Source organism: Caloenas nicobarica, chromosome 3 (assembly GCF_036013445.1).
Source record: "Caloenas nicobarica isolate bCalNic1 chromosome 3, bCalNic1.hap1, whole genome shotgun sequence".
In the NCBI taxonomy this organism is placed as follows: Eukaryota; Metazoa; Chordata; class Aves; order Columbiformes; family Columbidae; genus Caloenas; species Caloenas nicobarica.
Window position 1 is genome coordinate 87,742,245 of NC_088247.1, and position 24,588 is coordinate 87,766,832.

At 53.4% G+C, this 24,588-nt stretch overlaps 2 protein-coding genes across 3 annotated transcripts; one reads left to right on the forward strand and one right to left on the reverse strand.

The window, feature by feature from the left end:
* Window positions 1–59: 59 nt before the first annotated feature.
* POLH (DNA polymerase eta) lies at window positions 60–9,916 on the forward strand. The gene is made up of 10 exons (XM_065631833.1): window positions 60–216; window positions 303–437; window positions 535–746; window positions 1,139–1,308; window positions 4,597–4,700; window positions 5,744–5,863; window positions 6,484–6,607; window positions 7,269–7,334; window positions 8,014–8,177; window positions 8,953–9,916. The coding sequence occupies exons 1-10, from the start codon at window positions 80–82 to the stop codon at window positions 9,788–9,790; spliced, it is 2,070 nt and encodes a 689-aa protein (XP_065487905.1). The 5' UTR covers window positions 60–79; the 3' UTR covers window positions 9,791–9,916.
* Window positions 9,917–11,901: 1,985 nt separating this feature from the next.
* Window positions 11,902–24,319, reverse strand: GTPBP2 (GTP binding protein 2). 2 transcript variants are annotated; one of them, XM_065630723.1, is made up of 12 exons: window positions 23,170–23,383; window positions 20,786–20,812; window positions 19,955–20,139; window positions 19,541–19,649; window positions 18,814–19,011; window positions 18,358–18,532; window positions 17,303–17,522; window positions 16,719–16,854; window positions 16,244–16,302; window positions 15,177–15,348; window positions 14,746–14,910; window positions 11,902–14,317 (listed from the first exon to the last, which is right to left on the reverse strand). In XM_065630723.1, the coding sequence occupies exons 1-12, from the start codon at window positions 23,344–23,346 to the stop codon at window positions 14,120–14,122; spliced, it is 1,821 nt and encodes a 606-aa protein (XP_065486795.1). In that variant the 5' UTR covers window positions 23,347–23,383; the 3' UTR covers window positions 11,902–14,119. The 2 variants fall into 2 exon arrangements, with proteins under 2 accessions (XP_065486795.1, XP_065486797.1); XM_065630725.1 differs by lacking the exon at window positions 23,170–23,383 and adding an exon at window positions 24,214–24,319 and having other exon boundaries at window positions 11,903–14,317.
* Window positions 24,320–24,588: the final 269 nt, after the last annotated feature.

The following is a 24,588-nucleotide window of genomic DNA, read 5'->3' on the forward strand; positions in this document are numbered from 1 at the left end:
CCGCGCGGGGCCTGCGGCTCCGGGGCGGGGCGGATGGTCCGTCAGTCGGGCGGGAGGTGGCGGCGGCGCCGGTTGCGGCATGTCGCGGGGCCGGGAGCGTGTGGTGGCCCTGGTGGACATGGACTGCTTCTTCATGCAGGTGGAGCAGCGCCTCGACCCGCAGCTGCGCGGCCGCCCCTGCGCCGTGGTGCAGTACAAAGAGTGGCAGGGCGGCGGGTAGGTGCCGGCGGCGTCTCCGGCCGCGGTCCCTTCCACCCGCGGCCGCGCCCGCCCTGCAGCCGCCGCCGCCCGTGTCTTTGCAGGATCATCGCGGTGAGCTACGAGGCGCGCGCCTTCGGCGTGACCCGCGGGATGTGGGCGACGGAGGCGCGGGCGCTGTGCCCCGAGCTGGCGCTGGCGCGGGTGCCCCAGGCGCGGGGCAAGGCTGATCTCACCCGGTGAGCGGGGCCGGCGGTCGGGCCCGGGCGGGGGGAGGCCGGCGGGGGCCGCCTTTGCGCGGGGTGGCGCCTGAAGGCTGTGCCCGCCGCCCGGCAGGTACCGGGAGGCCAGCACGGAGGTGATGCAGGTGCTGTCGCGCTTCGCCACCATCGAGCGGGCCAGCATCGACGAGGCGTACCTGGACCTGACGGGCAGCGCGCGGGAGCGGCTGCGGGCGCTGGGGGGCCGCCCCCTGGCACCCACCCTGCTGCCCACCACCTTCGTGGAGGGGCTGCCCGACGACCCCGGCCCCCAGCCCGGCGGGAAGGGTACGCACCCGCCCGGCCCCCGACGGCCCCGCGGCGCTTCGGCCGCTTTGCGTACCGCGGCGCGAACGGCTTTCGCTTCGGGGCCGCACAAGGCAGAGAGAAGGCGGGCGACGCTGCTCCCCCTGTGCCGTCCCTCACCCCCTCCGTCAGTATTGCTCCCTGTACATCAACAGAAGGTGGGGCGCTGTGTGTCCCCCGAAGTGAAAGCACGGTAAATGGGATCTATGTTTTCCCCGCTGAACGGCTTTTAGGGTGCCTGCTTTTCATCCTGGCTGTCGGCATGCAGTTACAGCAGCATGTGGCTGTTTCCTGTGGCTCCCTGATGCTGCCAATCCCTTTGCTGGGCTCAGGGAGAAATGCCAACGTTGATCCCCTTTGTGTCCCTTTTCTAGAGGAGCTGCGGCAACGTGGCCTGCAGGAGTGGCTGGCGTCACTGTCTTTTGATAACCCCGACTGTCCTGATCTGCAGCTCACCATGGGTGCAGTAATTGTGGAAGAAATGAGGGTGGCTGTGGAAGCAGCCACTGGATTCCAGTGTTCAGCTGGGATTTCACACAATAAGGTATGTGTGCAATACATGAGCTTGACTTCTTCTGAGTAGCAGAATCAGAATGTGCTGTAGATGGTCTTCTATGTACTCTATGTCCCATGCAAAATGAGCTGAGCAGGGAATGCAGCCATGTGTGAGCGCACCTTCAGGGAAATTATAAGACATCTGGGAAGGGGAAGAAATCTTTTCCCAGAGATGTGACTTATGCAGTCAGTCTTTAATTCATTTACTGTCTGGGTTCCTGGTGTACTCTTAACAAGTTAGCTCACTAGGAAGAGAAAGGTTTTAAGTCCCTTCAGAGAGTTTCCTTCACGAAAAAAATAGAGCTCAAAGCAGATAACCACCACCCCAAGTGGCAATGGTGGCTGTAGTCAGGGAATGGTTTTTACTGACAAAAATTCCCAGTGACTTGGAGAAAAAGAATACCAGTTTGGGGCACTGAGGTGAGTCAGGTTGCTTTTCCTCTTTCTGGTCAGTCAGTCTTTACCCCCCTGTTTGCTATATTTTGGGTGATGCTCAGCCAGCTGCTGAGAGCAGCCACAGGAGCACTTCGTGTATGACAGCAGCTGCAGAAACAAACGGACTTTGATGCTGCAGCTATACAGGGTTTCCTGCTGGGTGAAATGCAGAGTGGTTTACTGAGAGCACCTAGCACTTATTTCAGCCTTTGCAGAAAAGGTTGGTACCTACAGAGGTGAGCTGGCTGTGGAAGCACTGTACTGTGTTCTGCACAGCCATATGTAGGCTTCTGATGTGGTAATCTCTGCATTGTGCTTGCTAGTATAGATATACAGTTCTTCAGGGATAGCACAGTACATCATCATTTCCTTGCTTCCTTTAAAACAAAGAAATAAGAATGCTGGCATAGAAACTTAATGGAAGCTGGGAGAAGCTGCTAGGGATAGCAGGAATGTTCTCTGTTATTCTTGGTTAAAGAGAAGAAAAAAAGCAAGTTGAACATCCCTTTCACTGGAAATTTCCACACCAGTGATCTTCCTCAACTGTCTCTGCATCACAGTCTGCTCAAATTTCAAGGTGATCCTGTGCAGAACTAGCTCTAGTACCTGTGTATCGCTGGTAATAGTTTCAGTTGTTTCTGCAGCAGTCTAAGATGAAATGTGTCTCCCTTAAGATCCAAAGCATCCATTTAGTCTTTATCCTATTCCTACTTTGGCCAGAACCTGCATTTTTGAAGTCATAACTGTACAGATAAGCCCCTTTTGCAAAAACCGAAATGAGTAGTAGGTGCTCTCAGTAAACTGCTCTGCATTTCACCCAGCAGGAAACCCTGTATAGCTGCAGCATCAAAGTCCGTTTGTTTCTGCAGCTGCTGTCATGCACGAAGTGTTCCTGTGGCTGCTCTCAGCAGCTGGCTGAGCATCACCCAAAATATAGCAAACGGGGGTAAAGACTGACTGACCAGAAAGAGGAAAAGCAACCTGACTCACCTCAGTGCCCCAAACTGGTATTCTTTTTCTCCAAGTCACTGGGAATTTTTGTCAGTAAAAACTATTCCCTGACTACAGCCACCATTGCCTAAAACTCAAAGTGGAGGTTACCTGATATAAGCTCTATTTTTTTCCTGAAGAAAACTCTCCTGAGGGATCTTTCTTCCTAGTGAGCTAACTTGTTAGAGTCCACCAGGAACCCAGCTGATAAATGAGACCAAATAATTGTATGAGCTATTTGGAAGCACCTGGAGGACAACAGCATGGTTTTATCAAGAACCACTTGTGCCCAACTCATTTATGTGACCCCTTGACAGTGTGAGTGGCCTAATGTACACAGGAAACTGCAGATGTGAGGTATTTACCTTAAGGTTTCTAATGCACCTCACCTTGAGTTGCATAAGCCAAAGATGAAACCCTAGCAAAACACAACGTGACTGAGGTTGTCTGAAAGGTGTGTGTCTAGCTGAAGAAAACATTATTGTTTTCCATAATAATTTTGCTCAGTGACTTACACTGAAATTAGGATGTTTAGAGAGGGGGCCTGGGTGGTCTGTCTGAGGTGCACTAAAGGCCAATATTTTCAAGGAAGCCTATAGAGAGGAAACAGCCGTAGGTATTCAGGCGATGCTAAGTGCAGATGAGGCTAAGGGCCCAGGCTGTGAGAGTTCTGGGAGGTGAAACTGGAGATGAAAACTCTGGGCTTACAAAAGCCCAGAAACAGACTGAAATCACTAAGCAGTGCTTCTTATGTTCCTCACTGACTGTTTTAGCGGTTTATAGGAAAAAAGCAACCAGCAGGCTTTTGGCTAAGTCACAGTAAGTCAGGATGTAGCCTGGAGTTACTCGTGGCCAAGCAGCAGGATTAGTCAGTAATGTGAGTGCTCTTGTAGAAATGGCCAATCTTGTTTCAGCATGTGCAAATTAGAGAAGGTGTCAGAAAAAGTAAATTATTTCTCCCCGTGAAGTCAGTGATTGGTTGAGGTTGCAGCACTTGACTTTATGAACAGTGTGGGTAAACTTAGAAAAGTCTCCAGTGAAACAAGAATTACAATAACTAGACATCTGGAACATGACTAGATATGAAAAGTTGAAGGAAAGGTGTCTACTTTATCTAGAGAAGAGTGGGAGTGCATGTAAGCCTGTAAAACAGGCAGTTAATAAAGATCATAGCTCAACAGGCAGGAAGGAAATTTTGCTTAGTTATAGGAGGTGAAGCAGTGCAAGAGGAAATTATTAAACTTGTTTAAAAAAGAACAAAACACCCAGCTAAATTTATTTCAGGCTGGTCTGTGTATTCTTGATATTGTAGATTAGAGTGGGAGGGGAAGCTATATAGCAGATAGGCTAGAGAATCCCAGGCCAGCATTTCTGTATTTTGCAGATTCCCTTTTGCAGCATTATGCTGCTGTGGCCTTCGCAGAGAGAAGATTAAAATAGTAACAGTGAGAAAAAGCAAGACAAACACAGAAGATGAAGGAGCAAGACATAGTGAGAGAAGTAGCCTGGGGAGGATTACAGGAAGCTCTAGCATGCTTGTCTGATGAAAATTAAGCCAACCAGAGCAGGTGATAGACCCAGATCCCTCAAGCTGCCTGGAGCAGGAATCCAGCCCTTTGCAGAGCCAGAAGTCTGGAAGCAGCAGTGCTTTTAGAGCACCCAGCCAGCGCATGCCAGGTCCCAAGGTGGGTGGTACCTGGGGGCAAGTAACAGTGCAACCTGCACGTCCTTCCTTGCAGCTATTCCAAAGGCAGCCTTTAGAGGTGATACAGCACAAGCTGTTAGGTTGAGCCACAATAGAGTCGGTGCAGAGTTTGTAATAACGGGTTTCCACCCCTCCTCTGTGTTACAGACACTGGCAAAACTGGCCTGTGGGTTAAACAAGCCCAACCGCCAGACACTCGTATCTTCACGATTTGTCCCGCAGCTTTTCAGCCAACTGCCCGTCAGCAACATGTAAGTACTGGGGAGCTGCTGGCTTTTGTGCAGCTTGAGGCTCAGGCTGAGCTGCTCTGTGGTAAGAGCACATATTTGAAGTGCTGGTGCTGTGCTTCTGCAATCCAGATTTTTATCAGGAAGAGAGCCCTGTTTGTCTTCATTGTTGTGGTACTTGCTTCTCTTGGTTCGTCATCATTGCTTGTGTGAGCAGAACTGAAGTGATTTGGGGGTAGGAAACGGCTCCTGGCCAACTCAGCAGAGAGCAATTTGATGCTAATTGATAGCAGCCAGCAAAGGCTTTCAACGCCAGAGGTAACTGCTCATCAGTGCTTGCAAGAAAGGAAGAGGAAGTCCTGCCAGTAATCCCTCACAGCTGTGAGTGGCAGTTCAGGGGGAGCTGCAGCCTGCCAGTGAAGGGACCCCCATGGAAGAGCCCACTAACATCCTCTGGGCAGCCCTTCCCTCAGTAGAGCTGTGCTCAAGATGACTGCTGGAGTGTGCAGGTGTAAGCTGGAGCTACTGTGGGAAAGGAGGCTGTAGCTGTGCCCCAGTGTGAGCGACAGAGCTGTACTCTTAGAGAGCAGATGTGCTTTGGTTTTGAACATCTGCACTGTGCCCAAGTACTTTCCCTGGTGTGAGGAAGAGTTGCCAGCACCGCTGCTCCAGAGGAATGGATTCCTGGTCCTGCTCTCCTGGCCTGCACTGCCTTCAGTGTCTCTCTCGAGATGAGAAGGAGATGGGTGGAGAAGGGTCCTGTCTGCGTAGGAGGAAGCAGGGAGCCTGTGAGCCATTTTTCAGAGCATGGTTTGAGATCAAGATGGAGCTGAGGGAGAGGCACCAAAACTGGGTGAGCCAAGGAGCAGTTCCCACTGCAGCTCCTATGTGTCTCACCACAAGCAAAAGAGCTGTTATGTACCACCAAGTGCCCCCTTTTGTCCTACTATTTTCTGACTGCTCCTAGCACTCCTGAACCTAGGGGCAGCTGCTGCATAAAGATTTAGCATAATCTCCACGTGATACTTAATTCGTGTTCTCTTTTTTTCTCTCTTTCTCTGCTGTAGCCGTAACCTGGGAGGCAAGCTTGGCACTGCCATCACAGACATCCTGGGAGTGGAATACATCGGTGAGCTGACACAGTTCAGTGAGACAGAGCTCCAGACTCACTTTGGAGACAAAACTGGGTAATGATAAACCACTCACCACAACTTGGCTCTTGGCAGGAACTGAGACTTCCTTTTGGTCACAGGTTGTTCTGCTGTGATTAGGATGGCTGGAAGGTAAAACTTGAGTGACATCTTTGAGAAGCATTGGTCTGGCAGGCCCACAAACAGGTTTCCAGTCTTGTCTGCTCCCAGGCACCCTCCACAGGATAATGTTTTGCCTGTCAGCCAGCTCCTCTGCTTTCCTCCACAGCGTCTAAATATGGGCCAAGCTGTGGAAGGGTTCCCTGCAGGCTCGGAAGCAGGCAGGCCTGACAGTTTCATTACAGAGGAAATTATAAGGCTGGACTGGAGCCTGAAACACCACTTCTGAGCCCAGGGCAGTGTTTGAGGTGCCCTACAGACTGCTGAACTCTTGCCACTTCAGGAGACGAGGCAGAGGCGTTGTGCTGACAGGCAGTTGTGGCCTGAAGGAAGCCTGCCTGTTCAGCTGTGGCTGCAACTGCAGAGCTGGGGATGAGAGGCAGAGTCACAGCGTGCACAGAGCTGAAAGCATGGCTCAGCAGAAGGCTGACTTGCTGCCCAGCGATGCCTGCCCATCTGCAGCTGCCTTCACCTCCTGCTTCCTCTGTGGCTTTCAGGTCTTGGCTGTATGACTTGTGCAGAGGAATTGAAGATGAACCTGTCAAAAACCGGTACCTGCCTCAGTCCATTGGCTGCAGCAAGAACTTCCCTGGGAGGACAGCCCTGGCCACACAGAAGGAGGTAGGAGAAGCCTACATCTAGAACAAGGCTTGGCCTTCGCACTGATGAGAACACTAGAAGCTGAGACTAGCTTGCAAAACTCCTGCTTTTCTGTGCCACAGTGCCCTGAGACTCAGCCTAGGGGCTCAGTGCAAGGAGGTGATTTGGGGAAACTGGGGAAATCCCTGTTTGACAGAAATGCATTGACGAACTCCTGCACAAAGAGGTCCAACCTTGGTGTAATCCATGAGGGAAGCTGTGGGCTTGTACTGTTCAAAAGGTATTCATGGTGCCAAGCTTCAAGGGCTTGGTTGCTAGAAAGAAAGTAGCTAACCCAAAGAGAGAGGGAGAGTGCACCTTACCTGTTAGCTCGGGAGAGGTTCCCACAGAGCTGCAGGGAGATGCCAAGAGAGATCCAGGGCAGGGGGCCCAGATTACTTGGCAAAATCTAGCACTAATGCTGCAGGACTTGTGTGGTATCTACAGTGCCCTCCCTCCAGTGTTGAATCCTCACCTGGGCCAATTTCTCCAGGAGTACTTGAGGCATAAGGCCCTGTGATAGTCTGTGTCCATTCCAGTCTGATCCCTCTCCAGCATTGCCCAGTGCACAGAGCGTTGCTCTGGGCTGGGGGCAGTGCTGGGAGCAGAGGCCCAACCTGTCTGTTACCACTGTCTTGTCCAGGTGCAGCACTGGCTCTTGCAGCTGGCCTTGGAGCTGGAATCCAGACTGATCAAGGACAGGAGCCAGGTAAGGAGGGGGGCGGCAGGGGGACAGCCTTCTCCCCGCTGGCCTTCAGGAAACCACACAGCACGTTTGCACCGAGAGCTGTTTACAGGAGGCTGAGGGTGGTGTGTGGTTGGGGAGGAAATTTGCTCGCCCTGAGATGTGTGCCTGTGTGTTGAGGTGTCCCAAAAAAGAGAGATGCAGGAGCCCGGCCAGGAAGGATGGTTTTGCCCTGGAACACGGCAGGGCTAAGGATGGTCCTTGTCCCATGCTTTAGGATGCAGGGACCTGAAAGCCACCACACCTTCATCTCTCTTACAAGCCCTTTGCTGATGCAGCTCCGCCTGTGCTGTGGGCTGTGAGAGGAAGCGATATGCTCAAATCCAGATAGCAGACTGCAGGCCAGGGTGAGGTTTATCTGCAAGCTTCATCGCTGCAGGGACGGCAAGAAAAGGTGCGCAGCTGTCCTTTGAGGAAAGCAAGGACTAACTGCTTTCTATCTTGTGTGGCACAAGCACTTGCTGACCTGTATGTCATCCCCTGGAGATCAGGCCAGGCAGGACAAGCTGCCACCTGTCACACAGCATCATCGGGAGGTGGTAGCTGATAGCACAAGGTTCTGGGCAGCAAGACCATCTCCTTGGCCCTTCCTGCTCTTTCCTGCTGGTGTTGCTTGAAACACAGCTACCTCTTCTCTCTGCAGAACCACCGAGTGGCCAAGCAGCTGATGGTGGCCATCCGTATGCAAGGAGACACACAGGTGTCACGCCATTGCGCTCTGACACGCTACGATGCCCAGAAGATTTGCAATGATGCCTTTGCCCTCATCCAAACCTGCAACATGGCTGGGGCTCACCAGGCAGCCTGGTGAGTGTGGAAGGGGTGTTTGTGTCACGGTTGGGGGTTGCTCTGCTACAGGGGGTGCAGGATGAGCTGGGGACCTCACAGAAAGGAATGATAGTGTTATGCTGACTGGTAGGAAAAGCCACCTCGCCCCACATCTGGCCAGACCCTTCTTAATTCTGTACTTGGAGCTGATTGCTACTGGCAGGGGGGTGTTCAGCTGGAGCGAAGCAGTCCTTGCCAGACTAGAGAGGCTAGCGAGGCCTTGTTCTCCTCCCCTAAGGACAAAGGTGCTTTTTGGGAGGAGGCCGTTGGGGCAGGAAGGATCACTAAGGTGCACAGCTCCTGTACTCAACGTTACTTCCTTCCTCCTGCTCTGCAGTGAGGCTGAGGCATAGCTAAGGCATGGAAGTCCTGTCTGTTAGGCTCTGACAAGGCTGCTGCTCCCCTAAGGCCCTCTCACCTTGCCTGGGAGTCTCACAGCAGCTCCAGCCTGTGGTGGACTCAAAGTCCAGGCTGGCAGCTGGCTGCCCCTGCTCCAGTGCCCATTCCTTTGGGAAATGCTGTTCTGCAAAGAGGTTTTCTGCTCTGCTGAATGCAGCCTGCTGTGTCTGTGAGACTATTCTGGAGAGAGCAATACTAACATTTTGTCAGAGGAAACATATCTCTCATCCCTTGCCAGATACCCAGACTTCAATTCCCCTGTCTGTGAACATTTTATGTTGCTTAAAGTCTTACCTTGAAAGACTTCTTGCTTCCCAGGCTGGTGTCTGAGTTGATGTTGGTCTGTCTTTTGCAGGTCTCCACCGCTCATATCGGTGCTTCTCTCAGCAAACAAGTTCTCAGAGCCTGCCACGCTCCTCTCTGCAGGCATCGCCACCTTCCTGACGCGCGATGCCCAGCCTGATGGCACTGCTACTGCCAGCCAAAACACCACATCTTCTAAGAGGCCCAGGGTCAAGTTCTTCAGGAGCCCAAGCAAAGAGCTTAGGCAGAAGCCAGCTAATGCTATTGAGTCATTCTTCCAAAAGGCAGCAGAAAGGCAGCAGTCACAGATGGTGGCAGCAACCAGCCTACCTGCTGCTACTGCTGCAGAGCCACCTGTGCCCAGCTCACCAGAGCACCAAGAGACAGATGGCATTGGACTTGCCTCTGTGCAGCATGACCTGGAATCCCCTGTGAAGCAGAGTCCCAGAGATGGGAGCCCTACTTCTCCTTACAAGAGGCTTCCCTGTGAGAAGTCACTGTCTGATGCTATGCAAACACCCTCAACTCCACCCAGCTCCATGACCTTTCTGAAATTAGAGCCAGCTATGGAGGGAAGTGACCAGAATTTACCATCCTCTCCTGAGCTTGGCCTGCTCCCTCCTGCCTCGCCAGGGGACCAGCAGTGCTGTGAGAAGTGCGGCCAGCTCGTGCTGGTGTGGGAGTTCCCAGAGCACATGGACTACCACTTTGCTCTGGAGCTGCAAAGCTCCTTCCTGGAGCCCAGCGCTCCCACAGCTTCAGCAGCAGCTCCCAGGTCTCCTGCCAAGGCAAAGAACAAGCCCAAGACTCCAGCAGGATCTAGTGCAAAATGCCCCAGAGAAGGTGTGACAAGAACTTTAGATTTTTTCTTTAAGCGTTTACCTCCTTAACTCCCAGCCATGCTAGGAGTTTTTAGATAATCAGTGTTTTTTAAAGAATCAGTGTTTTTAAATACATTGAAAAGTTTTTATACTGCCTGTCAGGTTTTAATGCAGAAAAAACAAATAAATTATCTCTACCCCAAGTCTAAGAAGAACTGGAAGTCTGGAATTGTGTGCGATACTGGATGTACTCGGTTTAGCTGCTGGAAGTGAGCCTGCCTCTGCCTGCTTGATGCTACCAGCAGTTGCATCATACTCTCACCTGTAGCTGCTGCCACGGGTATTTCTATAGCATATAGTAATTCTGTTCCTACAGCTTTCTGTTTCTGCTGTAAAAATGGGCAATGTATCCTGCTTTTTATGTATGTGGCTTATCCAAGGGAATCTCCAGCCAAGCCAAGTCTAGGCTTGAACCCCTATCCAGTCACTTAGTATAAAGCCTTCACCTCGTGGTGGTTCTCCTCTGGCTGCAGTTGCAGGCCTTGCCCTTACTGTATAATTAATAAGCCATGTGGTTCCCTCTCTACCTGGCAGACACTGATTTTTATCCCCACCTTGGCCTCAAGGTTTTTGTTACAGACAGTCTGGCAATTCCCTCTGTGTAGCAGGCTTCCGCATGATGCTTATCACCAGCTCTGGAGTGGAGGGGAAAGGCTGCTTCTGTCAAATGAGATTGAGGAAGCTGGAGCTGCAGCAGCGTACTTGTTGGTGGGGCTTCTTGAAATCGCAGCACTAGTTCCTGATAATTGCTATTGATACATAAACAGCCTACTGGTAGAATCCTTAGAGAAGGGATGTCATTTGCCCTCTGTGAAAGCTTTACTCCATTACAGCGTGTATAATCACATTTTTCCTCCTTCCCAGACTCCTGGTGATACAACATGCAACTTGATGACAGGTATCTGTTGTGATTGTGCTCTGCCAAATCACTTCTTCAGCTCTCTGGGCCGTAGTTCACGTCAGAGTCACTGCCCCAGCGCTCCACAATGTTCAACAGAGCCAACAAAGCAGAATATCATGGAGGGGTGAGACTGGCCCCAGGGCAAGAGAGGAGCTTGCCCTCAGCTGCCTGGCAGGGCTCAGCTCCCTGCTACACCACTGCCTGCAACCTGCTGGCCTCTTTCCAGAAGTGCTGCTGCCACCAATAATTTGAACTCAGCTTTTAGGAGAGGGGGGAGGAACCTGCCACGTCAAGGCAACGCTGGGTGGAGTTTGGAAATGTACTTTACAGTGTTTCATCAGCTGCATGCTTCCCCTCCCTGAGCAGGGGGAGAGAGCCTTTCAGGCGACAAATAATGATGCAAAATGCAGTTGCATTTGCATGTGCTGTTTCTCCTTCTTTCCTGAACTGTGCCATCCTCCTTGTAGCTGTTGAGTTGCTCTCCTTTCAGCAGAGAGGCTGTGCTGGGAAGCTGCTATGTTGCTGTCAGTCGGAGTCTAGTACTTGACAACACAGTTGTTGTGAGATTCCAGGAAGCACAAGAAGCTCATTCTGATGCATGCAGCTCTGCTGGTAATCAGCAGAGGAAGAAATTACAGAGTCACTCCCATTAATGATAGTCTTCATGTTGTAAAGTGACAAGTTTCCCAAAGTCCTCACGTAAAGAGAAATAGAAACCAGTCTGGCAGGGTTGCCTCACGCTCCTGTGACAGCAGCATGTCTCATTTCCTAGGTGTTTGGCAGGACTGGACTCCACAGATGCCACTACCTGATACAAAACCAAGTTGAGAACAGGCAAATCCCTTCAGTGACACAAGTCACCTCCACAGGGAAGCCGTTCTGCCTCTGCTTGTCCTAAGGGAACGATCTGTTCTCATGGAGAGAAGGCAGTCGCAGACCCCTTGATAAGGTCAAAGCTATTTTAAAACCAAACCACCACTTAAATGCGTGCCCTAGAAAGTATCCCTTTAATTAGGCTCTGGGGGAATTTGTGGCTGGGAGGAAGCACTCACCACAGCCTGTTCCGCCCACAACAGCCCCAAGTGCTGTGCTCAGGGTGACGTGGCTGCCTGTCACCCCAGGCTGCACACTCAGGCTTGCTCAGATAAGCCAGGGGAGCCCACTTGTAAACAGCTGCGTGCGTGCATTCCTTCCACGCCACAGGATGGTATTTATAGGGCTGAATGCAGGAAGCTTAGGAAGCGGGTAAAGGGCAGCCATCTCCAACCATGACCCAGCTCCAAGGGCAGCAGGGTAAGAGCCCAGCTTCACCTTTGCTCATTGTACAACTCAGCCAGCAAGCTCAATAAAACATCTTTATTCTGTACATTTATATATAGATGCTTGGGGAACAGGGACAACCCCAAGCACTAGAAAAATTAAAGACAACAGCAATTATGAAGAGCATGGCACCAAGAACAGTCATGCCACAGATGGCAGGGATGAGGTGAGACCAGCCATCGGCTATTTTAGAGGTCACAGAACCCCGTGCCCATTTTGGGGCACAAAACACCAGGGCTGCTGCAAACAGTTTGCACCCCCCAGACAGCTTTCTTTATGACCCACTAGCACCAAAGGGAAGAGCCTGCTGGCAGCTGGGCCTGTCGCTCTTGCAGGCATGGGTGAAAGAGAATGTCACTGTAACACCCAGACCACTGTCAGGATGGAAAGAAAGAGCGATCCTGCTTGAACAGCGACCCTGAGCCAATGGCTCCTTTCTCACTGCTGGGACAATGCAGAAGAAACAGATTTTCAATTTCCAGCTGGGTCAGTGCTCCCCACAAGAGACAGGTCACTCCTGACCTGCCTCTGAATCCCTTCATATACACCACCATTTCACAGGCTTACACACACCTTAGCATGCTCTTCGCAGGGTACAGCTACCACCTCCCCACCTGCTGGAGCCCAGTGCAGTGGAGTGCACCGCTTCGACACATTCGCAGATGAGCACAGGCCGCGCAGCCCCGCAGGCACTGCCTGTGCTGGCTACCCAGAAGCAGAACTTGCTCTCAGGACAGCAGAAGGGCTGTTTGGGTGTTCAAGTGCTACCACAGGCCCTTGCCCTTCTCTTTGGTCAGGGCTGGCGGGCCACCGTGCCACGTTGCACAGAGCAGACGCATTTGGTCTAACAGTCAACAATACAAACAAAAGCGTATGTACAGCTGTACAGCCCCTGCTGCACCCTCCAGACTATGAGCAGCCTGGAGTAACAGTCCCACAGGGGAGCTGCATGACAGTGAGCGGGAGACAAACATGCTCCACTCTTTGTGCACAGAGTCCTTGCTGGCAACATCAGCTTTCCACTGACAACAAACCCCAGTGGCACGGGAAAGAAAAAGAAGTCTTCCTCAAGGAGAAACAGAAATAAAATCACGCCACTGTCAAATCACATCTAAACATTAGAAGTCGCCTGGTTTTGTGTCAGTAACACAGACTGTCCTCCTCACACGTTAAGGCAAGCGTGCGAGGTGCAAGTTAGGCTGGGCCCTGGGACAGCCACAGCAAGGAGCCTACTGCAAACCACTGCTGGCACCATGCAGGTAACGACATCAGCCAAACATCCATGGAAGCAACCTTCCCAGGCCAGCACAGGCCCAGGCCCCACTCTGCTCCACAGAATGGCCTCGGGCCCAGGCGCTGCAAGGAACAGATGCGAGTGCGAACTCTGCCTTCGTGCTGTTACAGCGGGAGGCTGCGCCACTCAGAGCAGACACAGCTTCCCAGGAGTCAGAAAGTGGGATGCTGAAGGAGTGTGTACGTGTGAGTGGGGAACAGGACACTTGTCCAACAGTAAGACACTTAGATTGGAGTAATGCAAAACCAACACACAAATGGACACACAGCAGATTAAAGCCAACCAAGATTAAAACGGTTAAAAAGCATCCTGAATGCATTTTGAGAGGTTCAACCAAGTCCCTGCTGTGGGTAGCAGGGCCTCTTCCATCCCCTGCCCAGAGGGATGTGCTGCAGGATAACTCAGGAAAGGATTGTTACCAACCCAGTGCTCAGAGAGCAGAAATGGAACCAGATCTTACGTCGGAGATGGCAAAACATTCCTTCACTGCTGGTCTTCAAGGGTTCTGCTCCTCCCAACCAGTAATTTTCAAACAGTAAACGGAGCCAGAACTTGCCTGCCCAGGTCTGCAGGTGCCTCTGATCTATTCTGAAGGAGGGCAAGGTAACAAAAGCTGCGGGCAATGCGGAGAACATGCTTAACTTGCTCCATGTACGGCACTGAATGCAAGAAACTCTCCCAGGCTCCATCTCACAGTGCAGAGGAGGAACACCCACGCTAGAACGGGACAGCAGCAGCTCCAGGCATCGTTCAGATAGCCACAGGAGCTTCCATCCTTCTCCCTGGTTGCTGGTGAGTAGAGATCTCTCTGACCTAGTGGTAGTCAGAAGCTCAGCTGTCCAGGCCCCAGGGACTCCTCCAGGCCATTTTCTTTGGTGGTGATGGCTTGGAGGTCAGTGACATGCCCAATGCCTTTGGTGACTCCTTCACGGAAAAGCAGCTTGGCTCCGATCTTCAAGTATTCAGGATGCTTGATGAACCTGAAACGGACGACTGCCTTCTCTCCTGTCCGCAGCTTGTCCTGAAGAGAGAAAAAGGAGAGCTTAGACCCATCTACCATATTGATGCATGCAGGGGAGGTGCATGTGGATGCTAAGAAGATGAGGCAAATGAGCAGGTTGCCTCCCTTAGACCGTGTTCCTTGAGCTCTTCCCATTATTGTATGCATAGGGGGAGACAGGAAGACACAAGCTCTAGAGAATGGAGAGTTCACCTCCCTTCACAGGTTTGCTGTAGTCCATCATGCGGCTTGTTTTGTGAGGAGGGAATTCTTTAACATGTTGGGAGGAAAACCAACCAAATGGGCAGGATAAAGGGGTGGAGCATGCTGCTAGGAAGGGACACAACTACTGAAGATACCAGTAGCCCCTAGCTTTACTGGAGGGCATGGTGGAACCCAAGAGGCCCCACAGGGAGGTCCACCCTCCTCCCCTTTATTCCTGTGCCTACCTTTCCATGGATCTTCTCTACAATAGCAGTCTGTCGCACATTCCCCACGTGCACCGTCACCTGAAACCCCTTCCGGAAAGTCGTGGCATGGAACAAAAGCACGATCTCGGCTTCAAACACTGAGCAGATGGTGGGGTTCATTTCTGGGCTCACCATGACCATGCCCTGCACAACAACCCAAAGCTCAGACCAGTTAGGGCCAGTCCCCTTGCTTCTGCACAGCCCCCCAAACCACAAACACATCTTCACTGTGCAACTTGGGCTTGCATCCCATTCTCATCCCACTTCATAGCCTGGCCATTTGCTCTCCTTCTAGTAAGTTTCCTGCAAATGTCTCTACTTTGTTCCCACCCTATCAATCGGGGATCTCCAGGGAAGCCTCCAGTCTTGCTCACCAGACCAGCGAGCAACCTGGCAACAGCAGGACTCACCTTGCGCAGCAGGGAGCGGTCAAAGGGTCCGAGGGCCAGTGTGGCTGCCTGCCCAGCCCGTAGCACACGGCAGGCTGAGCGGTTGCGTTGGATACTGCACACTTTCAGCCGGAGGAACTTCCCATCGTCAGTGGGACCAACCACCAGGTTCTCCCCTTCTCGGCAGATCCCACTGCCCAGGGCAGAAGAGCAGGACAGAGTTCATTACGAGACAAGGAAGAAATTTCACCCTCCAAGATCAACCTGCGTAAACTCCCTAGGGCCAAGGAGGTGAGTGTCCTTGGACTCTTACTCAGGACTAACAGGGATGCATCGCTGGTGTGAAGAGGGATTTCCTACAGCAGGAGCGAAAGCCACATTATCACTCCTAAGAACACCAGGTATCCCTCACACAGGGGTCATTCTGTCACCAGTGCTCTCCCACACTGCATTGTTTCTGCTGGAGAGACTGCAGCTGACACATGCTTTGTGTGGGTGTGCTGGTGGCCAAACTGCTCTGATCACTCCCAGACACTGAGGAATAGATGTAGATGCCCCATCCCTGCAAGCGTTCAAGGCCACGCTGGACATGGCTTTAAGCAACCTGGTATAGTGGAAGGTGTCCCTGCCCACGGCAGGGAGATTGGAACTAGATGATGTTTAAGGTCCCTGCCAACCCAATCCATTCTATGATTCTATGACAGATGCCTTCTCGTGGGGTAGCATACAGTTAACCTCTGCTGGGATCAGAGGATTTGGTCTTTACATTTCCTATCCCTGCTTGAGGAAGGAGGAAAGCAACGCCTTGGGAACCTCTGCCAACTCTGGGTGCCAGCACGCCTTCCTTCAGCACACTATAGGTCCCATTCCTAATCCAGCAAGTTTAGAGCAGAGTCCCTGCTTGCCACCTCATGACCAATGGTCTGCTTATGGCACCACCCAATACCCTGGAGGGCTTTGCCCTCACTTGGTCAGTCATCTGGCAGCAGTCAGGACTGAGCCTCACACTGCGTCCATCTGCGGTTGGTGACTCTAACCTTGTGGGAACTCCAGCCACCATTCACACCCACTCTTGTGGCCTCACTTACCTCGACAGAGTTCCTCCCACAACAGTCCCCACCTCTGGCACAGTATAAATTTCATCGACCTGCAGCAAGGCAACAAGAATAACCTGCTCAGACAGCTGTGAAACAGCACTCCAGAATGAGAACAAGGTGCTTGCCACTTCTGTGGAGGGAGGTGAGCTCTCTGCTGGTCATCAGATGGTGTTGACACCATCTCGGAGGTCTTGCCAGCTCCCACTACCTGCCCATTAGAGGAACCTCTGCCTTTGCAGTGAAAACCAGAGAAACAATCTTATCCCTGACATGGGCATCCCTTGGTTAGGAGAGAGCCCAGCCCAAGAGGCTTTTTACAAGGAGTGAGTCCTGTCTTTAATGTCTCCCGCTAGTCTCCCAGAGTTCACCACGTCCCTTCCCACAGTTTCCAGAGCCCCCAGATGTTTGTCACATGTCACAGCAATGAGTGCAGTACCAGAACTGGAAGCAAACTACACTTAGGTACCTGAAACTCTGTGAGTTGCTGCATTAGCTCTTCCTGCTCTTTACTGTTGGTAAGTGGAGGGAGGATGTTGAGGAAGACTTTTAAGAGATCCAGGTTCTCCCCAGAAACACTGGACAGTGTGAAGATTGGGGTGATGCTGTCAGACACAAATAGACAGGAATAAGCAGAAGGCCAGAGCACAGCTGCATAATGTAGCTGGAACTCTGGATCTACCCAATCCAGCAAGAAGACAGAGACTACGATGATAAATTTCCAGAGCAGGAGGGCACAGGTACTAGGGCTAGGTACAGCTCTGCAGTAACCCATGGCTCCGTGGTTGGTCAAGGCACCGGTCCCCTGCCAACCCACACTTCTATCATGGAGAAGCAACTCCAGTGCAGCCTCGGGCACCTTCTGCTCCTAGAGCCCACAAAAAGGCCTGGGAGGTGAAAATGCCTTCTCAGAGAAAGCAAGGGTAGGAAACCTCATGAGAATCCAAGATGTTCAAGATATAGTTGCCCCGCCATGGTCCACCTTCCCCAGCTCCACACAGCAGCCCCATCTGACTTGCCTGCTCCCAGCAGAAGAAAGGAATGTTCCCTTACTTAGGAGACTGTGCAAATTGCTGTGCTGCTGTAACAGCGTCGTCATCTGAGTTCACAAGCAGGGGGAGCTTGTTGCAGCCTGGCTGCTTCAGGATTCGTTCCAGCTGCTTCACGGTCCGTTCCACAGTGGCTTTTGAACACAAGTCAACTTTGCTGATGACAATGAAGAAGGGGACCTTGAGGGCCATGGCCAAGCCCAAGTGCTCTCGCGTTGTGCCTGCTGCAGGAGACAAGTGAGAGTGTACGTGCAGTAGCAGTCACCACTGTTGCTTGTTTCTGGCACAGCTATGTCTCCTGGCTCTCCCACAGGCCCACTCAAGAGATTTCACCCTAACTGCTTAGTTCATCAGGCAATGAAAAAACAAAAATATTCTTTTAAACAAAACCAAACATCAGTCCAGAAAAACAAAAAACCACCAAGAATTTTTGTGACTGATCTGTTTGCTTCAGAAAGATGCAGTAGTTTTCATTCTTGGGCAAGAGTTTGCCTGAAAGCAGCCACAAAAATGTCAAGGAAAGATGTGGGAGAACTCCAGCTGCCTTTTTACAAGGCTTTAGGATTCAGCATCCCTAAGAATATGTCAAAGTTTTTCTTTAGTTTTGTTTTGTTTTTCCTAACACTGCCTCAAATTCCAAACAAAGCCTCCCTGTCCAGGGTACAGTTTAACGAGGTCTACAGCTGGTAAGAGGACCCCCGCCTGTTCGGAACACTGGAACAGGCTGCCCAGGGAGGTTGTGGATTCTCCTTCTCTGGAGACATTCAAAACCCGCCTGGACGCCTTCCTGTGTAACCTCACCTAGGTGTTCCTGCCCTGGCAGGGGGATTGGTCTAGATGATCTTTCGAGGTCCCTTCCATTCCCTAACATTCTGTGATTCTGTGACCCCAGCTCTGCTTCCCTCCCAGGCACTCAAAGGCTTACAAAAACTCAAAAGATGCTTCCAAACGAATATTTTTTTTCTGACAACTGTTCCCAGGTAACAAGGACCCACTCCCTCCATTCTCCAGTTCTCTTCACGCATTGCTGTCAATCCACGCAGACAGGGCAACACTCACCAATGCCAGTGTTGGCACTAACCACCAGCATAGCAAAGTCCGGGCAGTAGCTGGTGAGGCCAAAGATGGTTGTTTTCAGATACTTGTGGTGACCAGCCAGGTCAATGAAAGTGATCATTTTGGAAGAACTCTCACAGATCTCTTCTGCTGTTCGGGAGTCACTGTAATTCACCACCTGAGGAACAGAAGGACTCGGTGAGAGAAGGAGCCCCAGCAGGCAAGTGAAGAAAAGCCAGCTCTTATCTATCCGCTTGGACCTCAGAATTAGTGAGGAGAGATCATTCACCATGGGTGCAAGACACAACTCCTGTTGCAAACAGGCAAGTAGCACCCAGGTTCAGCTAAAGGGGCATTGAGCTGTACCACCTCTCTTCCCTCGTGTCCCAACCACAGTTGTAACAGGAGGGCAGTCCTGTTCTCCTCCAGCTTTTTCAGTTCAGCAGCCCACTCTCTCACCTCTCCTTTGCTGTTGAAGCCAAGGATCTCAAAGCTGATGCTTGATGTTCTTCCTGACTGGATTTCATGGAGGTGCCGGAAGAGGTTGAGGCGTGCTCTGCCCCGCCCGTTGTCCAGCTCTCCTTGCGTTAGGACACCCAACAGGGTTGACTTCCCTGAGTCCACATTCCCCAGCACAGCTACTCGCAGGTCTAAGAACTACAGGAACAAGAACAGAGAAATCACAAAACTTAACCACTGCTGTGCTGGGTGTGCATGAAAACTACATAGCAGTGGAGATGTGCCTCAGAGAGCTCTTCTCCATGATGGACATGATGCAATGTAATCTTGCTTAGATTCTGCTCTTACTACCAGCGAAACACTGCCCAAGAGTTGTGATGTGACACATCAGGCTTTGATAACAGAAATAAAAGGTGATTTGCTGCAGCAAGAACTCTAAATCCTTCCTTGTTTGCATGCTGGCCTGCATCAGAACTGTTGCTGTAGAAGTGAAATAATTTTTCACCTCTGATCCAGGCAACCTCCCCTACTGGTATCTGCCTCAACCACAATCTTGGAGATGAAAAGCATTATCAAGTCTCCCTCTGGCAGCTCTTTAAAGCATCTGCTATGGGCCAATCTATGACAAAGTGCCTCTAGGCTTTGGGCTCCCATCCCAAAAGGAAGCTGCTTGTATGAAGCCTCTAAGTCTCCAGCAGGAGAGGACAGCCAAGTCACAGGTCCCTACCTGCTGGTTGTCAGGCACCTTTCGGACAAGCACCTCCGCTATCTTCCTTGGAACGTCACTGTCGTAATCGACTTCCCTCTCCCGTAGCACCGTAATGTCAGCTCCAACCCTGCCAAAAACACGGAACGAAGGAGTGAGACACACGCTTGTACTCAGCAGCTCTTGCACCTCTAGAATCACAGCTGGCAAAGTCAATGGGATGAAAGCTGGGGATAGCAGCAAAGGAGCCTCCAGCTTCCAGCCAAAAGCCCTGTAACTGCCTTCCTACTTCCAGAGCCTCACAATGAGGGAATTTCAGTCATACAGGGGCTTGTAGAACAGAGCCACCAGCTCCTCAGGGAAATCCTGGGGCTGAGCCTCTCTACTGGAGGCTGTTTATGCCTGTGGGTCCTGCAGATGAAAGGGAACACGTACTTCTCTGCCATACGGCGCAGTGTCTTGAGCGAGGCACGCATCTCCTCCTCTGAGAGGCCCACCAGCAGCCCGTTGTCCTCCACGCCGATCTGATAGACGGCCTCACCTCGGCCTTCCTGTAGTCGCCACTTCATCTGTGTCACCAGGTGCTCAAAGCGATATTGCGAGGGATTCACTAGCTTTAGCTGTTTAACAGAGGGAGTAGTTATAGCCACAGCCTGGATGCTGAGGGAATCTCATTGCCCAAGCCAGCAGCTCCCTAACCCAGCACCACAAAGCAATGCCCCCAACTCTGACCCACCGCTAGAAAACACAGCCCAAGTCAGTGTCTGCACAGAAGCCATAGGACAGGTGAGAAAGGGTTTCACAAATGTGCATACATATGGTAGCAGAACATGCCTGCACCTTGCCAAAGGGATCCGTACCCTGCCTGCTGTGGGGGTAAAGACAGCGCTGTGGGACCTATCTGTGACACAGGAGCCAACTAAGTGCAAATGGCAGAACAGCCACAAGAAAGTGAAAAATTGTTATCAGGGACACCTGCAGCTCTCTCTTGAAAGGAAGAAGATTTCAGGAAAAACACAGTGGGTCTCATCCCCTAAAACAGTTTCCTAAAAATGAGTACTGCGATCAGACTCTTCCAGCTCATCATACAGGGTATTACTGGGCACAGAGGCACAAAAGATGACCGAGAGTTCCTTAGTACAGTGTCCACATTTCTGCCCCTTCCTCGGACATGCTCCCCATATGCTGTCTCGTGACAGTGAAGTTACTCACTGAAAAATAACCCTCTGGGAGGAAGACCTCCTTTTGCAACCTCAAAAGGCTCACCTTGTACTCGATGTTTCCATCTTCTGCCTGGTCAGAGAATGAAACAAGACAGAAAGGTTAGATGCTGTGCCAGCAGGAACTTCTATAGGCATCAGCTGCCCAGATACTCTGCAGCTCGTGCTGACAGTTTCAGAGAGAGGGAAAATGGCAGAAACACACTATGTTAGGTCACAGCCTCTTCTGCCATTCGTTCCTACACTCAACTGGAACTTACTTCAGGTTTGTTTCTGCTGTTTGCATCCCACACGATGAAAACCAGAGGATAAAACTAGAGAGTGACACGGGGGTAATACTGCTTTAGGGGGGTTTACTGCCAGTAAAGAATAGAGCCATCTAACAGTCACAGAGAGAGAGTTCCAGTTTCAAAAAGGCACAGGCCAGCAGATGATCAAAAGTCTCCCCTGTCACCCATCCATGACCTATACTGTCACCCTCAGCATCCCACTCCCACACTATCCAGCAGCTTCCATCCACCTAATGTGCACAGAAACAGGGGACTGGGAACAAAAGTTCCTGTCTCCTCTCCTGCACACTGATACCCTCACTCACTCAATTTTTTCATTGATTGCTTCTCATATACTTGCATGTCTTCTCTCTGCAAGAGAGAAGGACTACAGACATAAAGAGGCAAGCTACTGACTTCTCTCAAGTCCAGCAAGCTGGTCACTGGCCTGGCAGTTCTGGAGATCCAGACCCAACCGTGGCTGTCTGTGCACAACACACTCAGGAGAACTTTCCCGGGAAGGGCTGGAGCCAGAATGGATTGTCAGAGCCTAAACCAAAAAGGCCCAGGTACTCGTCAAGCCCACTCCAACTACAACAGGCTTCAGCTTCTGAAGAGAACAGACTGAAATAACTTTCCCACTGATTCAGTCTAAGGACCACTGAGAAAGGGCTGGAGCCTGCAGGAAGCCAAGTACTCTGACAGACTAAACCAAGCTACCAACACCAAGCACTTCCTTTTCCTCCAGACACCAGTTTGCATGTCAGGAGAGGCAACAGCCTTCTCCTTGCCTTACAGCTCAGCTCCTAACCACAGCGGTGTTTAGGGTGGCAAAAGGCCAACAGAGGGAAGTTCTGAATTGTCAGCTCAGCTCTCAGGCAGCAGAGCTATGCAATGAGAAAAGGGTTCCTGCGGAAGGCTTTCCTCTCTTACCATCTGCCAGCTTTCCAGCTCTAGGAGGAACACTGCATTCACATATTGCACTGTCCTCTAAATGAGGGGGTGGGTCTCTTTCAAGGCAGCTGAGATGAGAAAAGCAACAAGCCTAGACTTGCCAGGCCACATACTGCACAGGGTAGCTGGGGAGAGGAAGCTGTGCTGAAACCACAGGGGGCTGTCCAGCCTCCAGCTGAAAGGAACAAAAACTATACGGCAGCTGCAGGGGACAATCCTGCCCATGGAGATCTAACAGTAACAAAGCACTGTTTTCCCTTCTTGCCAAGTGTCACAGCCCTGCCTCGGGGAGGAATTGCTCCCTCCCAGCGCAGACTCTTCTACATTTTACAGAAAGCTCACTGAATGGAGCCAAGCAATCGGCTCCGGGGCAATGTAACGCTCCCCACAGTGGCAGTCGTATTAGTGTGGTGCCAACTGCCTGATCGACATACCCACTTACTACCAATGACATTTTTTCCTGCTGCAAGAGGCAAGCGCGTTGCACTCCATCAGTACCGTCTGCATTTCTGTGTAAGAAAACAACTGCCAAATTAGCCGGGAAGGGAGTCGCTAGAACCTGCTGAGCTATGTCGATGAGTTTGGCAGCTGGGAAGGGACTTACACCCACCAGATCAGCTCTCAGGGAGAGATGCGAACAGGACGCTTGGGACTACAAGTTGAGCAAAGCTTTATTTCCGAAGCTTTTTAGTTCCTGGACAGTAAAGCACCCACAGATGGATGCCAGGCAGTGAGATGCTACTGATGGGCAGGGTTTGGCGGGCCATGAAGGGAGCTCTCTGGCACTGGGGGCACCAACCCTGCCCGCTGCCACGTCAAACCTGAGCACAGAGACCGGGGCAGGAGGGCACACCGCTCCCAGGGCTGCCGGCTGCAGAGCCCCCCGCCAGGCAGCCCGACCCCGGCTCGACCCTCCACCAACACCGCCGGGACCCTCGACCGAGCCTCTCCACAAGCCTCTCCAGCCTGACCCGCGACCCAACCTGCCAGGGTGCGGGGCAGCGAGCCCACGTCTCACCGAGCCGCTCGGGGGCGACCTTCCCTCCGCCCTCTCCAGCCCCGCAACGGCGGCGCCCCCCGCCCCCGGGCCCTGCCCGGCTCTGACAGGAGCGGCTCGGGCCTCCGCGGCGCCAGGGCCCGGGGCGGGGGGACCCCCCTCCGCGGCCGACGGGACGCGGCGACCACGGGCCCGGCCGGGGAAGCTCACCTCGGGTGGCAGGTACGGGGGGTTGTTGGCCTTCGCGCCCCGGCTCCGCCCGTTCTTCTTCTTCGCTTTCGAGCCGCCGCCGGGCGCGGGCCCCCCGCGACCCCGCAGCGCCCCGCCCGCCCCGCCGCCCGCTGGCCGGCAGCAGCCCCCGAACAGCTCCGACACCCGGGAGTCCATGGCGAGCGGCGCGGCCCCGCCGCGGCGCCCGCTCGGCACCCGCTCCCCGCCCGGGCTCCCCGCCCCGGCCCCGCTGCCCCGGCCCCCGCGTCAGAACCCGCCGCGCGGCGCCACGGGAAACCGAGTCCCGCCCGCCTACAGCTCCCAGCGCGCCCCGCGCCCGCCCGCTCGGAACTACCGCTCCCGGCGTGCCCCGCGGCGCGCCCCGCTCGCTCCCTTACGGGCCCCCCCCCCCGCGGGGGCGGCTGGGAGTTAGAGTCCGAGGGGTGCAGCGGCGCCTGGCGGCCGCGGCGACCAACGCCGCTCTCCCGGCGCTGCCCCCCGGGACCTGCCCGTGCCCGCGGGCTTCCCCTTTGGCGCTTCACAGGCTTTGCGTCGGGGCAGAGCCCCGGGTGCCCTGTTCAGTGAACAGCGAACCATCTGCACCCGTCCCGACTGGCGCCGAGGAGCCGGAGTGGCTGTGAAGGTGTTTGGCACTGGAGGCACCTCGTAACTACGCGGCGGCGGCAGCAACCCGGTGCGCAGCTGTCCCCAGGGACGCCTCACGCTCCTGCTCGGGGGGGCAACAGCAAAAGCCCCTCCTGCCGTGCCCCGCGTCCCCCACCGAGTGCTTCGCCGGCCTCCAGGACCACCCCCACGAAGCCGCAGTTTCTCCCCTGCACCCCCGGGGGAGGGGGCGACGCCTGGCTAGTGTCGGTAAAGCTCTCACGCTTTTCGGCGCTTTCAACAGGCAGCCGAGGCTGCTGCGAAGTCAGCTCGCCCGCCGGCACCCGCCGGCAGGGACCGCCCGCCTCTCGCCGTGTTTCGGACGCTGCGCCCAATGGGGCTGCGGCCACGTTGTTTCCAAACACGGCAGCTCCCACTCACCGCACGGCCCCCGCCTCCCCGCCGCGGGGCGAAGGCGGTTCCCCTGCCAGGGGCCGGAGCCAGCAGGGCTGCGGGGCGGAGGGAGCTCAGCGGCGCCGCGGCGGCCGCCGGGGCTTCGCCTCCTCACTGCCGCGCACCTCGCGGGCGTGCGCTGGGCGGGCCGCAGCACGGAGCGGGGGGAACCAGTTGAGCTGTTTTCCGGAGCCCCCCGGGCAGCCCTGCAAGGAGGCAGCCGCGGCTCCCGGCCTTGCGGCGGCCGTTAACGCCACCAAGCACCCCGGCAACGGCCCCTGCGCTTCCTCCCCGCGCGGCTACCGAGCCCGGGGCAGGAGCAGCGGCGGAACCGTGCCAGCGCGCCCCGCCCTCCCGGACCGA